Raw genomic sequence first — 18,477 nt, 5'->3', positions numbered from 1 at the left:
ATTATCTGAAGGTAGAAATCATATCTTATCTTTGTATCTCCACCATCTATCACACTACCTGAAAATTAGAAACTGAGCTTAACTAACATTAGTTGAATGGATAGTCCTTGCCTAGACTGTAAGATGCCAAGTCCCAACCAGTGTCTCTATTCCTGCTTCCAGCCCCTAGCACAGTGAAAACACATAGTGGCTAGAATAATGAAATTTTAAACTAGGTAAACAAAATTTGTTCATAATTTATACAATATTCTACACTCTCATCTCAACCAAATTTTCAAAAGTAAACTTTTTTCAAAACTTTTAAACACTATATTAAAAAACCAGAGATTAGACATTTAAAGACTCACTTCAAATATACAAATAGTTATACACGAACATTTAAAAGCTTTTTCTACAATAGGAAAACCACAAAAATAAGTTGAAGTAACAAGATTTATGGATACAAGCAGTTAGAACTCAACTTTATTGTTACAACCAATTTTTATTTACAGAATATAAATCTCTTCAAAAAGATACATTCCTTTATTTAATCAATGATAAAAGGCCTTATTAAACAGAAATAAAGCCTAAACATCACTTATATTTAAACAGAAATACAGATTCATTAAAAGTTTATGAACACATAGCAAAACTGCATTTTTATTTAAGCAGTTACATGAATGAGGCTGTTTTTAATTTTCTTCACTGGTAACCCCATTTTAACCAGAGAACAAATTTTACTTAAATTAACAGTAGTAAAAATGTAAAAATTAAATTTTAAACATGAAAAGAGCAACAAAAAACAGGAAGTATCTTCATTACCAAACAGATTAACAAGTTCCCAGACACTCAGATACTTTCTGAGGCATATCAAAACACCTACATCAAACGTTGCATTCATTTGAGAGGTATCAATACATTTTCAGTGCTGAGACTATTTGTAGCACTTACAGTATTTACAGAGCAGCATTATACTACTATGGTTCACATTTGAGAAACATAAATTTAACCTTTATGCCACAATTTCCCAATTCAACATACAGCTAATGCAATGACAATTATTCATTTTGGTTTTTTCTTCTGAAACTGATAAGGACATTGTCATTTAAGAATATGTAATAATGCCAGGTCTTCTTTCTTAAAATAATGGTATATTTTAAAATCCAAATACTTCAAATCATGGAAACTTCACCCAGCTACACAAAGGCTCCTAAATACAGGAGAGTTTAAAAGTTTCCTTTTTGCAGATTCTACCAATTTAGAATTACTTTAGTACACGTAGGTAACAGGAAACCTCTTCAGATTGTTGAACAATAAAAATTACAGGGTGTCACTACAGGATTTAAGCAGCAGCACAGTACAACCATGCAAGTGCTCTCATTTCCTCCACTGATTTGGGGGTCTTTCCCAGTTCACAGGAGCTAGTTTACACAGATACTATCAGGTCTTAATCTCTCAAAGTTCCTTTTGAAATTTAACTAATGGAACAACTCAAATCAGCCACCTTTTTCTTACCCTTCACTAACTAGTTCAAATATAACATGTAATGTTTTCAATTTGTATAAACACCTTGTGTTTTGTTAAAATGATTTATGGTATTAATACCATTAATGGGCAAGGTGTAGACAAAAATATGCCTGCATTTAGGGATTAAGAGTATTTTACAGAGCAATTTTTTCGTAACTAGAAAGCCATAGGATGCATAACGAACACAGATTTTATTTTAACTTGCTGTTTGATAACATCAGTAGCACAGTAAGTGCATTAAGTATAGGAAAGAAGAGAAAGCAGATTTCAGGACAGAAACCTACTAAAAACTTGAATTCTGAATGCCTCAAAGTCAAAAGGGTATTTTCTATAAGCACTACATTATTTTTTCTATTCAAATAGTTTAAATCTGTCCATTTCAAATTATGATTCAGAAAGGAAAATTTTAGTGTTAAAAACTGTTCAGAAAAGTCTAATTCATTGTGTAATATATCTTATTAATTTCAGTTTTCAAGTATTCAAGTAATGCAAACTCAAACATTTTCTTTTATAGCAATACATTTATGGACTAAACTTCAAAGATGGGGAAAAGTTCATTTAAAATAATCGTTACACTTTTCTGTCTGAAGACATCAAACCCAAGACATAACACTGTAATCTCACAAGTGGTATGTAGCAGAAAAAAAAGGTGGTTCCATATAACTAATGTCTTTCGTTAAAAAAAGAAACAAAAACAAAACGGATTGCCTTAATATGTAACTAAGTTTCCAGTCAAAGCCATTCTAAAAATCTAATGAAGAAAATTCAGAGCAAATCAATTTTGAAATAAAGATAAAGCTGCTTTACCACATACTTATAATTCACTTTCCTTTGTGCATAAAAACTACTAGCATTTGCCTTTTGTGTAAAGTAGTGCAAGTTGCTGCCAATAACAAAACTCTCCTAGCATAAAGCATTGTTAACTTTGTCTATCAATTGAATGACTGACTAATATTAAAAGCTTAAGTCTATATCACTTTGGAATGCAGTATAAAATGCTTATTAAAAAGCAATTTAAAGCAGAAAATCAAACTGATAGTTTTCTCATTTACATTATGAAGGAATTCAAAAATGGTACAGAAAGCTTTGTGTAATGTAAAAAAGAAATATCCATATAACTTTAAAAGTGGAGGTTTTTAACTGTTAATTGAGAGTGTTTGGGGGGAATTTTTCCTTTAAATCTGGAAGGTTTCATAATAAATATATTTATGAAGTTAACTATTTTTAGTTCAGCAAAAATGGAATTAGCAGTCATTAAAAGAGCACATACCTTTTCTGTGTTTTACAATCCCATAATGAACAACTTTATACTTAGAGAAGCCAACTGAGACATGCTTAAGTTGAACTAGGAGCTATTCCTTATCATTTCCCTTGTATATGTGGGACTTAAGATTCACACTGAGATATATAAAAACGCAAAGGTTTTTTTTGTAGAAAAAGGTTAACAGCCTTGAAAACAGAAAAGGATAACACTTCAGTCTGCAATCATAAAATTATATTTTTAATTTGCTTTAGCTTAGAGTCATGACTCAAATGGAATTCTAACAATGTATTAATTTACTGCTTGCAGGAATCTAACCTCCAAAAGCTAGTGGTCAACTAAAGTTTGAAAAAAAGTCATATTAGGCACTGAGAGGCTAAATAAATAAGTACTGACATTAACAAAAACTGACAAACCCTATTTCCAGTTCCTCTTGTTATCCCACTGTGCAGCCCGATTTGTTGGCTATTTCCAGTCTAAAACCAAAGAGCTGGATCATGACCTTACAGAAAAATGTCTACAAAAGGGAAAAGACTGCAAAACAATACACAATCTCATATGCAACATACAAGTCACACTAATTTACAAATTTTTATTTACACTGTTTTATATACATTCCAGGCAGACCTAGTTGATGAGTTTTGTGCTCATATTGATCTCAAATGATCATGTGAACAGTATGATTTACTACCACATCTCTTTAATTCCCAGAAAGTGGTGGTAGCATGGGGTCAGGAGGGGAAAAAATCAAGTATTACTGGTCAGTTAAGATCATACAAGTATGTAAGGAACAAAGGGAAAACAAATTGTGGAATTTTGCTTGCTAAAGCATCCAGGCCACTATGGTCTACTGACTAACACTGAGTATACATGAATGCCACTTCTCTAACAACCATTTTCATATTTACAAAATGAGCTTACTATCAGTTGAGTTATTAGGTAAGGCATTCAAGTTCCTTAGCTTAACATAAAAAGGCAAAAGACATCCCAGCAAGCCACAGGACAAATTTTAGAGGGATGTTTTCCCTTTAGAATCCCTTAAATGATCAATTAAAAGGGAAGCAAATTTTGAACCCTATTATTAGGCTGAAGCATGATCCCAAAAACCTGTACAGGAAGTGGGAACATCATAATACCCAAAATCTAGCCTAAAAGTGGGGGAAATATCTTAAATAGCTTATTTTGTTCCCAAGATTCATTGCCTAGGGCTAAAGTGAGAGCCTTTATTCCCCTTTACATTCACTTCTATATGAATCTCTCTGAACCACTTACAAGAGTATCACAGCTAGCAGCTAGGCACAATCTACCAGCAATGGCTCGGTGAATCTCTATTCAAAATAGTTTGAAGAATATGGAGTAAGGCAGAAAAATGATCTCTCTTCCCACAGTTCTCCAAGATATATCTGCACTTTTAAGAAGTCGGAAAGCAAAAAAAATCAAGAGTACTACATATTCTTCATTGTTCTAAGAAAATGTTCCAGCCCCAGATGAAATTCCACCAAAAACAATTTTTCAAGTTCACTCTAACATTATATAAAAAGCTATTCATTGTTTAATTGGTTCCTTTCATTTAGTTAATTAGGTCAAATTCTATTGATCCTACAGTAATATGGTTTATAAAAACAGAAGTGAACATTTGTAACATTGGGGAGGTAGAAAACAAATCTTGGTCTAACACTGTTAATATAGACACAAAACAGATTTTAAGATTCTATTCATGTAACTAGAATTTACCATTTTAAATGGTCTGTAAGTGTTTCTACTCACTTTATTAGCTTTAAACATCTTGAGATAATCCAAGTATTTTAAAGCACTTATCTGAGAATACAAGTCACTTGGAATAATACATCAGACTCCCCAGAAGATTTCTCAGAGGATTAATTTGTAGTTGCATATTCTGAATATGCAGATCCATTAAGCCAACTTTGTACATGGGCACTTATGTGACCAAAGTGCAAAGCTTGTCAGACTAATTTTCTAAGCAAAGTTAACCATGACTGCTCAATTCTACACAGCAGTCTTCAAAACTGGATGCTTGCTTATCTATCTCAAAGATCTAAGTTCCTTCCAAATAATAACTGCCATCCTCTCACTCTCAAACAGACAAAAACAAACAAACAAAATCAAAAGAAATCAAACCAAACAGAAGCCCTCCTACCATGAGTATTTTTGCTTAATTCACATTGTTATATCAGATTTTAAGTGTACAAGATTCATGTTCTAAAGGTTCCATATTTAATTCTTTTAACCATCTCAACTTATTTCTCTGAAACTATTGATACATTTATCAAGTAATCATTTGCTATAATTCTAAAGACATAGAACCAGACTAAAACATTAAAACCACAGTGTAAGGAATGAATCTGAAGAAGTAAAAAAGAATTAAACTAAATGACATTTTCTTGTTCCCAAGTATGATAAGCATTCTGTCTTTGTTTCAAAAATTAACAATTGCTGTACTAGCTACTATTTAATAACAAACAAAATATACAACATCTCAATAAGTAAAACAAAATTTTTGGTTAGAAACAATTTGATATAGTAAAATTTTAAAAACAAACTGTAACTTAAATGACCATATATAGTATATGAAAACATTATTTAATACAGATTTTGGTAACATAAAATCATCATATATCTATTCCAGGATTATATGGTAAATATTAATATTTATACTGCCAGACTATGTAGCAAGAGGGGAATTTAATTCTAAGATGTTCCCCCCCAAAAAATGCTTTCCAATACTCCAGAAAGATGTACCACTAGCATAGACAGTAAATGTACCTCACTCTCCTAAACAGATATTTTTCTATGAACATCTTAAGTTATCTAAACCAGTGTCTGGCATTCCAAGAGTAAATGATTCATTTAACTAACAGTGTGTCAAAATAAAAAGGTTACACTAAACACCTAAAATGTTTACTAAAATTAATGTTATTAAAGTAAAACTTAAAAGAAAATTTTCTCTGGAAAATTTTTGTTGCTTACACCCAATCAACAGATGAAACAGATGAAAACAGTCACAGAATTCATGTTAAATTTATAATAAATAATTAACATATAACATAGATTAAACTATCAAAGGATTAAACTGACATCTTTATACCTTTCTGCTGATTTAACAAACTTCTAACCCACCACATACTGAGAGCAGTAGGTGTATTTCTTAACATCATTCTATTTAAAAAATAAATTGGTTGTTTAGAAGCATAATTTGTAAAGCAAGATAACCAAATTAAAAGAATTTTAACATATATTGGCTTTTTGGAATTTCTTAAAATATCCACAAGTATTGTTCAGCTACTTAAGAATAATTAAATGTCTTCTTTACTCAGGCACCTTTAATGCAGTAACCTCAGGCTTCATCTTGAAGTATTGGTTAAAACGAACAATTGCATACCTATTGAGAAAAGAGAGTAACAACATAATTACAGCTAAAAACCTTAATCCTTTGTTTATTTCCACCCACCCGTTCTAAACTGATTTTTTTAAGTTTTTAAATTTTCAAGGGACATACTTTTAGTTTATTGCACCACCTACTGGACACTTTTCTAATACTGAAATCATTTAACAGATTATACCAGATTTCCTTGCAGACCAATTATTAAATGTATGCAACCTCTGCAACATTTGACTAAAAATAATAACTACAATGTCCCCTATAAATTCTAAATGTAAATCCCAAGAGTAGAGCCAAATGTAATGCATACAGTAAAATTAAACTTACCCAAGGAAATCAAACTCAATAGTGGAGTATTTGGCTTGAATCAAAGCCCACAATCCCCAAAAGAAATGTGAAGCCTAAAAAAAGGGAAGAAAAATCAAGAATTATGATAATGCATTTCTTTGTAAAACAAATATTAAATTGTAAGTTTCTTCCTTTTTCATCAACTCCATGAACAATACCTTCTTGATGCTTTTTTAACACAAAGTATCTAAAACACAGGTAATACTGAAGTGTACAGTTATCTGGATGGCTATAGACCACTTTTGTCCACAAAAGAGGTTATAATAAACTATAATCACTAAAAAATAAATAGAGCCCAGTTCCTGTATCCTGCTTTGTGTGGGCAGAGTTTGGCATCAGCACTGATACATGTTGTTAGTTAAGTGTTTTTAATGGGTCATAATTGCTAACAGGATTTCCTATAAAATACATTACCAAAGGATTTTGTTTCTTAAAATATATACAAAAAGGAAAATCCAAATCTCAAAAATAAAACATATACTGAAACCTGAAGATGTTCAGGGGGTGACAAATTTCTGAAAGCAATTTTTATTGACCCAACAATTCTGCGCAATCAACGATGATATAAAGTTACACAACTTATGTTGGAGAAAAATGAGTCTTAGGACTTAAAGAGTAAACAGATGACTGTATAATTAGGAGCTGCACAATAATTTTGTATGTGTGCTTTACAATCTATTTTCATTTAAACACGATATTTTAAGATTCTGAGGGAGGAACTAAGATGGTGCGGTAGAATGACATGCTCTCACTCCCTCTTGTGAGAACACCAGAATCACAACGAGCTGCTGGACAATCACTGACAGGAAGAAACTGGAACTCACCAAAAAAGATACCCCATATCCAAAGACAAAGGAGAAGCCACAATGAGACGGTAGGAGGGGCGCAATCACAGTAAAATCAAATCCCATAACTGCTGGGTGGGTGACTCACAGACTGGAGAACACTTATACCACAGAAGTCCACCCACTGGCGTGAAGGTTCTGAGCCCCACGTCAGGCTTCCCAACCTAGGGGTCCAGCAATGGGAGAAGGAACTCCTAGAGAATCAGACTTTAGAAGGCTAGAGGGATTTGATTGCAGGACTTCGACAGGACCGGGGGAAACAGAGACTCCACTCTTGGAGGGCACACACAAAGTAGTGTGTGCATCAGGACCCAGGGGAAGGAGCAGTGACCCCATAGGAGAGTGAACCAGACCTACCTGCTACTGTTAGAGGGTCTCCTGCAGAGGTGGGGGGTGACTCTGTTTCACTGGGGGACGGGGACAATGGCAGCAGAAGTTCTGGAAGAACTCCTTGGTGTGTGCCTTCCCAGAGTCTGTCATTAGCCCCACCAACGAGCCCAGGTAGGCCCCAGTATTGGGTTGCCTCAGGCCAAACAACCAGCAGGGAGGGAACCCAGTCCCACCCATCAGCAGTCAAGCAGATTAAAGTTATACTGAGCTCTGCCCACCAGAGCAACAGTCAGCTCTACCCACCACCAGTCCCTCCCATCAGACTTACACAAGCCTCTTAGACAGCCTCATCCACCAGAGGGCAGACAGCAGAAGCAAGAAGAACTACAATCCTGCAGCCTGTGGAACAAAAACCACATTCACAAAAAGACAGACAAGATGAAAAGGCACAGGGCTATGTACCAGACGAAGAAACAAGATAAAACCCCAGTAAAACAACTAAATGAAGTGGAGATAGGAAACCTTCCAGAAAAAGAATTCAGAATGATAGTGTAGATGATCCAGGACCTCAGAAAAAGAATGGAGGCAAAGATTGAGAAGATGCAAGAAATGTTTAACAAAGACCGAGAAGAATTAAAGAACAAACAAACAGAGATGAACAATACAATAACTAAAATGAAAACTACACTAGAAGGAATCAATGGCAGAATAACTGAGGCAGAAAAACGGATAAGCGACCTGGAAGACAGAATGCTGGAATTCACTGCTGCAGAACAGAATAAAGAAAAAAGAATGAAAAGAAATGAAGACAGCCTAAGAGACCCCTGGGACAACATTAAACACAACATTCTCATTATAGGGGTCCCAAAGGAGAAGAGAGAGAGAAAGGACCCAAGATAATATTTGAAGACATTATAGTCGAAAACTTCCCTAACTTGGGAAGGGAAATAGCCACCCAAGTCCAGGAAGTGCAGCGAGTCCCATACAGGATAAACCCAAGGAAAAACACGCCAAGACACAAAGTAATCAAATTGGCAAAAATTCAAGACAAAGGAAGATTATTTAAAGCAGCAAGGGAAAAATGACAAATAACATACAAGGGAACTCCCATAAGGTTAATAGCTGATTTCTCAGCAGAAACTCTACAAACCAGAAGGGAGTGGCATGATATACTTAAAGGGATGAAAGGGAAGAGCCTACAACGAAGATTACTCTAGCCAGCAAGGATCTCATTCAGATTCCATGGAGAAATCAAAAGCTTTACAGATAAGCAAAAGCTAAGAGAATTCAGCACCACCAAACCAGCTCTACAACAAATGCTAAAGGAAGTTCTCTAAGTGGGAAACACAAAAGGAGAAAAAGACCTACAAAAACAAACCCAAAACAATTAAGAGAATGGTCCTAGGAACATACATATCGATAATTACCTTAAACATAAATGGATTAAATGCTCCAACCAAAAGACACAGGCTTGCTGAATGAATACAAAAACAAGACCCATATATATGCTGTCTACAAGAGACCCACTTCAGACCTAGGGACACATTCAGACTGAAAGTGAGGGGATGGAAAAAGATATTCCATGCAAATGGAAATCAAAAGAAAGCTGGAGTAGCAATCCTCATATCAGACGAAATACACTTTAAAATAAAGACTATTACAAGACCCAAAGAAGGACACTACATAATGATCAAGGGATCAATCCAAGAAGAAGATATAACAATTATAAATATATATGCACCCAACATAGGAGCACCTCAATATATAAGGCAACTGCTAACAGCTCTAAAAGAGAAAATCGACAGTAACACAATAATAGTGGGGGACTTTAACACCTCACTTACACCAATGGACACATCATCCAAAATGAAAATAAATAAGGAAACAGAAGCTTTAAATGACACAACAGACCAGATAGATTTAACTGATATTTATAGGACATTCCATCCAAAAACAGCAGATTACACTTTCTTCTCAAGTGCCCAGGGAACGTTCTCCAGGATAGGTCACATCCTGGGTCACAAATCAAGCCTTAGTAAATTTAAGAAAATTGACATATCAAGCATCTTTTCTGACCACAACACTATGAGATTAGAAATGAATTACAGGGAAAAACACATAAAAAACGCAACACATGGAGGCTAAACAATGTTACTAAATAACCAAGATATAACTGAAGAAATCAAAGAGGAAATAAAAAATACCTAGAGACAAATGACAATGAAAACACAGCGATCCAAAACCTTTGGGATGCAGCAAAAGCAGTTCTAAGAGGGAAGTTTATAGCTATACAAGCCTACCTCAAGAAACAAGAAAAATCTCAAATAAACAATCTAACCTTACACCTAAAGGAACTAGAGAAAGAAGAACAAACAAAACCCAAAGTTAGCAGAAGGAAAGAAATCATAAAGATCAGAGCAGACATAAATGAAATACAAACAAAGAAAACATAGCAAAGATCAGTAAGACTAAAAGCTGGTTCTTTGAGAGAGAAACAAAATTGATAAACCATTAGCCAGACTCATCAAGAAAAAGAGGGAGAGGACTCAAATCAATAAAATTAGAAATGAAAAAGAAGTTACAACAGACACCACAGAAATACAAAGCATCCTAAGAGATTACTACAGGCAACTCTATGCCAATAAAATGGACAACCTGGAAAAAATAGATGAATTCTTAGAAAGGTATAACCTTCCAAGACTGAACCAGGAAGAAACAGAAAATATGAACCAACCAATCACAAGTAATGAAATTGAAACTGTGATTAAAAATCTTCCAACAAACAGAAGTCCAGGACCAGATGGCTTCACAGCTGAATTCTATCAAACATTTAGAGAAGAGCAAACACTCATCCTTCTCAAGCCCTCCCAAAAAACTGCAGAGGAAGAAACACTCCCAAACTCATTCTATGGGGCCACCATCACCCTGATATGAAAACCAGACAAAGATACTACAAAAAAGGAAAATTACAGACCAATATCACTGATGAATATAGATGCAAAAATCCTCAGCAAAATACTAGCAAACAGAATCCAACAACACATTAAAAGGATCATACACCATGATCAAGTGGGATTTATCCCAGGGATGCAAGGACTCTTCAAAATACGCAAATCAATCAATGTGATATACCATATTTACAAACTGAAGAATAAAAACCATATGATCATCTCAACAAATGCAGAAAAAGCTTTTGACAAAATTCAACACTCATTTATGATAAAAACTCTCCAGAAAGTGGGCATAGGGGGAAACTACCTCAACATAAAAAAGGCCATATACGACAAACCCACCACAAACATCATTCTCAATGGTGAAAAACTGAAAGCATTTTCTCTAAGATCAGGAACTAGACAAGGATGTCCACTCTCGACACTATTATTCAACATAGTTTTGGACGTCCTAGCCACAGCAATCAGAGAAGAAAAAGAAATAAAAGGGATACAAATTGGAAAAGAAGAAGTAAAACTGTCACTGTTTGCAGATGACATGATACTATACATAGAGAATCCTAAAAATGCCACCAGAAAACTACTAGAGCTAATCAATGAATTTGGTAAAGTTGCAGGATACAAAATTAATGCACAGAAATCTCCTGCATTCTTATACACTAATGATGAAAAATCTGAAAGAAAAATTAAGGAAACACTCCCATTTACCATTGCAACAAAAAGAATGAAATACCTAGGAATAAACCTACCTAAGGAGACAAAAGACCTGTATGTACAAAACTATAAGACACTGATGAAAGAAATTAAAGATGATACAAATAGATGGAGAGATATACCATGTTCTTTGATTGGAAGAATCAACATTGTGAAAATGACTCTACTACCCAAAGCAATCTACAGATTCAATGCAATTCCTATCAAACTACTACTGAATACCTAGGAATAAACCTACCTAGGGAGACAAAAGACCTGTATGCAGAAAACTGTAAGACACTGATGAAAGAAATTAAAGATGATACCAACAGATGGAGAGATATTCCATGTTCTTGGATTGGAAGAATCAATATTGTGAAAATGACTATACTACCCAAAGCAATCTACAGATTCAATGCAATCCCTATCTAATTACCAATGGCATTTTTTACAGAACTAGAACCAAAAATCTGAAAATTTGTATGGAGACACAAAAGACCCCGAATAGCCAAAGCCGTCTTGAGGGAAAAAAGCAGAGCTGGAGGAATCAGACTCCCTAACTTCAGACTATACTACAAAGCTACAGTAATCAAGACAATATGGTACTGGCACAAAAACAGAAATATAGATCAATGGAACAAGATAGAAAGCTCAGAGGTAAACCCACGCACCTATGGTCAACTAATCAATGACAAAGGAGGCAAGGATATACAATGGAGAAAAGACAGTCTCTTCAATAATGGTGCTGGGAAAACTGGACAGCTACATGTAAAAGAATGAAATTAGAACACTCCCTGACACCATACACAAAAATAAACTCAAAATGGATTCGGGACCTAAATGTAAGACCAGACACTATAAAACTCTTAGAGGAAAACATAGGAAGAACACTCTTTGACATAAATGACAGCAAGATCTTTTCTGATCCACCTCCTAGAGTAATGGAAATAAAAACAAAAATAAACAAATGGGACCTAATGAAACTTCAAAGCTTTTGCACAGCAAAGGAAACCATAAACAAGACGAAAAGACAACCCTCAGAATGGGAGAAAATATTTGCAAATGAATCAACGGACAAAGGATTCATCTCCGAAATATATAAACAGCTCATTCAGCTCAATATTAAAGAAACAATCAACCCAATCCAAAAATGGGCAGAAGACCTAAATAGACATTCTCCAAAGAAGACATACAGATGGCCAAGAAGCACATGAAAAGCTGCTCAACATCACTAATTATTAGAGAAATGCAAATCAAAACTACAATGAGGTATCACCTCACACCAGTTAGAATGGGCATCATGAGAAAATCTACAAACAACAAATGCTGGAGAGGGTGTGGAGAAAAGGGAACCCTCTTGCACTGTTGGTGGGAATGTAAATTGATACAGCCACTATGGAGAACAGTATGGAGGTTCATTAAAAAACTAAAAATAGAATTACCATATGATCCAGCAATCCCACTATTGGGCATATATCCAGAGAAAACCACAATTCAAAAAGGCACATGCGGGCTTCCCTGGTGGTGCAGTGGTTTAGAGTCCTCCTGCTGATGCAGGGGACACGGGTTCGCGCCCCGGTCCGGGAAGATCCCACATGCCACGGAGCAGGTAGGCCCGTGAGCCATGGCCGCTGAGCCTGCGCGTCTGGAGCCTGTGCTCCGCAACGGGAGAGGCCACAACAGTGAGAGGCCCGCGTACTGCAAAAAAAACAAAAACAAAAAGACACATGCACCCCAATGTTCATTGCAGCACTATTTACAATAGCCAGGTCAGGGAAGCAACCTAAATGCCCATTGACAGACGAATGGATAAAGAAGTTGTGGTACATATATACAACAGAATATTACTCAGCCATAAAGAGGAACGAAACTGAGTCACTTGTTAAGACATGGATGGATCTAGAGACTGTCAGACAGAGTGAAGTCAGAAAGAGAAAAACAAATATCGTATATTAACGCATATATGTGGAATGTAAAAAAATGGTACAGATGAACCAGTTTGCAGGGCAGAAGCTGAGATACAGATGTAGAGAACAAACGTATGGACACCAAGTGGGGAAAGCGGCGTGGGGGGGATGGTGGTGTGATGAATTGGGCGATTAGGATTGACATGTATACACTGATGTGTATAAAATGGATAACTAACAAGAACCTGCTGTATAAAAAAATAAATTAAATAAAATTAAAAGAAGAAAAAGAAGCAGACTCACAGATAAAAAGAACAAACTAGTGGTTACCACTTGTGGGGGTGGGCAATATAGGGGTGGGGGAAAAAAGGGTTATCATGGGGTTATATGAAGTCACGTGTGTGAAACTTTTGGAAATTGTAAAGCACTACAAAATTTTTTAAATCTTTCATTCAATAAAAAATTATGTACAATTAAAAAGAAAAACTGGCAGTGTTTCGGTCAGTTCAGTAAAGCTACACAGAAAAGACTGCCAAGCATATGCTGGCTCCTAGTTTTTATGCCTTTTGTGGTTCAGATGCATTTCTTTCATTCTGATTACTTAGGAAAAGTTATCTCCAGCTTGCTTCTTCCCATTAGGTTCTACTTTACTGTCTTCAATTTATCTTGTTTAATGACAGATTTTTAAGGCAGTTGGTATTTTACTTTTTTAGTCATCATTCTTTTTATATCCCTACTTATTACATCTTATTAGAAAACCTATTTTGTTCTGTGTTTCAGTTTTTTCTGCTACATATTTATGAGGCTTCCAATTGGCTTTCTCTTTGAAAGCATTAAACAGAATATTGGTATAAATTATATTGTACATACAAGCAAAAATAAAATAGTTGCATGTGTACCTTTTTAACATTTACATAGATAGATATTTGGCTTACATTCATCTCTACCTATGCATCTTTTGATTAGCTATAATCCACATCCAAATATTTAGACCATCTGTTCTCATATATTGAAAATGGATTGATCTATATTTTTCCCTACTGGAATCGTACCTTACTATATATCCAGCTTTAATTTTCATATCTTTCTATAGTGGTCAGATTCTACTAAGTTTTACCATTGCATTGTACTCCTTAGCTTTTCTAGGCTGGGACTACACAACACTGCATTAAACAGAGTTAAATATTTGATAATCTAAAAAAAAAAAAAAGTTTCTGATAACACTAAGACTTCACTTCCCAAGAAATACTCTATTCTAACTAGAAATACTATAACTAGAAAAAAATTACTAGGTGTGTGGTTGTAAGCAACTTAATTAACCCCTCTGTACGTTTGTTCTCTCATCTGTAAAATGCAAGTGAGATATTATAATTTATAATAAGATATAGACATTTGATCTTCATTCACTGTTCCTGGCTCATAGCTCCTTGGACTTTCCTAAGCATAGAGCAACTGGAAGCATCTTTTGTTACAATATTTGGTCTTTTGTCATTGGTTCCTGAAATAGTTCCACAGCTATAATGTGAAAGGAATGTCTTTGTTATTCTTAACAAGCCCCTTTCAACCACATGTTAATGAGGTATCTTTTGGAAAGCCCCTAAACTTGAGGGCTGGTTGCCAGGGGAACTAACCACGTGATTAGAAGGTTGGAACTTTCTGCCCCACCACCTCCAGACTTCCAGGGAGGGAAGAGGGACTGAAAACTGAGATGGCCAGTGGTTTAATCAATCTTGCTTTGGTAATGAAGTGTCCACTAAAACCTAAAAGGAAGGAGTTTGGAGACCTTCCATATTTCGTGAACCAGATGACCTACGCACATGTTGGGAGGGTGATACACCCGAAACTCCACAGGAACGTAAGTTCCTACACCCAGGACACTTCCAGACCTCACCGTACTATACCTCTTCATCCAACTGTTCTTTTGTATCCCTATAATATCCTTTATGATAAACTGGTAAACAAATGTAAACGTTTCTTTGAGTTCTGTGAGCCACTCTAGCAAATTAACAGGCCCCAAGGAGGGAGTTGTGGAAGCCTCCCATTTAAAGCCAGTGGACTTGCGAGTGGCATCTAAAGGGGCAAGGGGGCAGTCTTGTGGGACTGAACCTTTAACCTATGGAATCTGACACTATCTCCAGGTAGATAGTGTCAGACCTCAGTTAAATTTGTAGGACACCCAATCACTGCCTACTGAGAACTAGAGAACTGATTGGTGTGTGGAAAAAAAACCACATCGGAGCAGCTGGCATACAACAAACGTTCAATAAAATGTTAATTATTAATTATATGAAACCAGAATGACAAAAATGATGAAGATTTTTTAAAATGGTCTTCTTTCTGTCTAAGGAAGTGTCTCAGGTATTGAAAAGTGATTTATGAGATGAGATGCCTTCCTTCTTTTGAAAGTCTAAATCAGTGGTTCTCAAAGTGGTCCATGAATCCGTGGAAGACTCTGAGGCCCAAAACTATTTTCATAATAATACTAATATGTTACTTGTCTTTTCGACTATGTTTACATTTGCAATGATGAAAAAGCAATACTGGGTGAAGCTCCTGGTACCTTAACATAAGTCAAAGCAGTGGTACCAAAATGAATTAGTATAGTAGTCTTATTCTTCACCACCACCACACACTCACAGTACAAATCCAGTCTCACTAAAGAATGTCCTTTAATAAAGTCCTTTAACTATTAATTTTATTAAATCTCCACCCCTGAGTACATGATATTCTGATATTCTGATATTCTGTGGGATATGATATAGGAAGTACAAATAAAGAATGTCTGATGCATACCCAAAGCGTGAAGGCTGTCTCAGGGAAAACCACATACGACTGAGTTGTGACCTAAACTTGCACATTTTTAATGGAACATCATTTTTACTTGAAGAACAACTGACATATGAACTAGAGTTATTAGACTTGGGTATTTGGCAGACATTTCTCAAATATAAAAAAGAGAACTTGTCATTTCAATGAGAATAAATGACAGTATTTGTTGCCAATGACAGACTTTGACTATTCAACCTAAAATTAGAACTTTGGAAAATCTGTATTCAGCTCTGTGAGCTTATCAGCTTCTCAATAAAGTACCTAAAACTTTTCTGATACTGGTGGTGATATCAATAAATGTGATTTTTTAAATATCATATAATGAGATGTATCAACTTTTAGAAGATCTATACAGCTCAATAAATCCATATTTTCCAAATAACTAATGAATGACATTCAAATTACAAAATCACACATTGGTAAAAGAACCATTCACAGTGCAAGATAAACTAATGGAGTTTAATGTAATAGAATACAAAAGTTAACTTATGTGTTCAGATTGAACATTACAATTAACCTTTAAGAAACCATCACTTGCTGAGTTTTGGTGAAGCATCGAAAAAGAATATCCACAATTCCCTGAAAAGGCAAAACACTCCTCTTTTCCAACAACCCTATGTGTGCGAAACAGGACTATCTTCATATACTTCAACCAAAACAATACATTGTAAGAGATGAAATGCAGGAGCAAATATGAGAATACCGCTTTTGTTATGCCAGACATTACAGAGGTTCGCAAAAGTAAAGAATTATGTCATCCTTCTCACTGAAGTGTTTTTTGATTTGGAAAATAGCTATTTTTCATTTTTAAAATGCTGTTTAGTTAACATGAGTTTTTTAAAAAAACATGTATTTAATAAATATTTTGAATTTGTTTTAATTTCCAAGATGGTAAATACTGATAGTTAAACCATATAAACAAAATCTCGTAGAGGTCTTCAAAAAAGTTTTTGAAGCGTAAAATAAGGTAAATACTGAGACCAAAAAGTTTGAGAACCACTAGTCTTAATCACCTCAGCATATTCTAATGATATAAAAATCGTCTGCAACTGGTGTCATAATCTCTTCCTGTTAGGTGGGTTCTGTAGTAGAAAAGACTCAAATCAGGGGACATTCTACACCTAAAAATAGCAGTGCTGGCAAATGTATTTCTCAATTTTTGTTCATATAGTAATGGAAAATAACTAAATAATTCTAAACTAGAGAAGCATTATACATAAAACTTCACGTTTTTGGTAGGTAACACCTTTTATAGGGTGAAAAATTTAAAATTTATATGTAACATTAGACTCATAAACAAAGGGGAAGTGAGGAAATAGCCCATTTGTCATTTTGCATTCTCCAAAATGGCAAAGAGAGAATATTTAAGTACAAATAATATAATAATCTGTGATTCTATGATTTACTAATACTACTTCTCTCAGATTTGGAAGTTATGGATATGTAAGTCTATCAAAGGGTATTTTAATTCCTAGGCTACCCACATCTGTTGCAAAGAAAAATTAAAAGCTTTATATGGTGAACAAATAACTAAAATGAATCCTCAAACTGTTTCCTGAAAACCTCAATATAACTTTAATATTTTACTTAGAAAGAATCTGAAGTCTGCCAACAATGTGTCTAAAAACTCCTCAAAGCTTAAAAAACACCTGTATTCCCTATTTGGTTTTGTAATGCAAATACCTACTTTTGTTTGTCATCTCCTCAACATTAATTAATTATAGTAAACAATTAATTAGAAGTGAAATCTTTTAATACTGAGGAAGTCTGATCATACCGTTTACTGAACATTTATTTATTTAGAACATTACCAAACATTTACCAAACAATAAACATTTACCAAACATTTATTTATTTAGAACAGCTACACCTTGATCTTATTCAAACCTCTTTTCCTCCCTTATCAAAACAGCTTTATAATGTATGTATGTGCTGTCTTCTTCATGACAAGTGATCAAGGAAAGAGGAGGAAACAGTATTTAAGACACATCCATAAGGAACAAGAGGAACTTGCCAGAGAGTACAGGGAAAAGGGCATTCTAGGTAGAAAGGAATAATCTATACAAAAGCATACAGGCTTAAAACACCCTGGAGTGTTTAGAAAACAAGATGACTCTGCCAGAGAGGAGGTGGTAGGTGAGAAATTTAGTGGGAAATAAGACAATTTGTAGATGCTATCATTTGGATTTCATTCTGTAAGTCACGGGGAGTCATAAAGTAGGAAAGTGACACAATCAGATTCATAAATTAGATTCTAGTTATTAGAAAGAGCACTTTTAAAATATACAGTGTGAATTACAGACAGAAAAAACCTGCAGGTAAAGAGACCAGTAAAGACTAACATATGTGAGAGACAAAGGCCTTAATCAAAGGTCATGCAATTAAGGAGAAAGGGTTGGAATTGACA

The 18,477-nt window shown here is 34.8% G+C and overlaps 1 protein-coding gene across 1 annotated transcript in view; it reads right to left on the bottom strand.

Moving 5' to 3' along the window:
• Positions 1-432: 432 nt before the first annotated feature.
• ETNK1 (ethanolamine kinase 1) overlaps positions 433-18,477 on the bottom strand; it is a 73,020-nt gene continuing 54,975 nt past the window's right edge. The window contains exons 7-8 of the mRNA XM_022577769.3: positions 6,495-6,568; positions 433-6,167 (exon numbers count right to left, since the gene is read on the bottom strand). Of these exons, the coding sequence (XP_022433477.1) occupies positions 6,095-6,167; positions 6,495-6,568 (147 nt within the window). The 3' untranslated portion in view covers positions 433-6,094. The remainder of the gene's footprint in view (positions 6,168-6,494; positions 6,569-18,477) is intronic.

Source organism: Delphinapterus leucas, chromosome 11 (assembly GCF_059928025.1).
Source record: "Delphinapterus leucas isolate spDelLeu-1000000601 "Yukka" chromosome 11, BTC_Dleu_Yukka2, whole genome shotgun sequence".
Classification (NCBI taxonomy): Eukaryota; Metazoa; Chordata; class Mammalia; order Artiodactyla; family Monodontidae; genus Delphinapterus; species Delphinapterus leucas.
The sequence above is the reverse complement of the archived record's forward strand: the minus strand, read 5'-3'. Positions and strand labels throughout refer to the sequence as shown.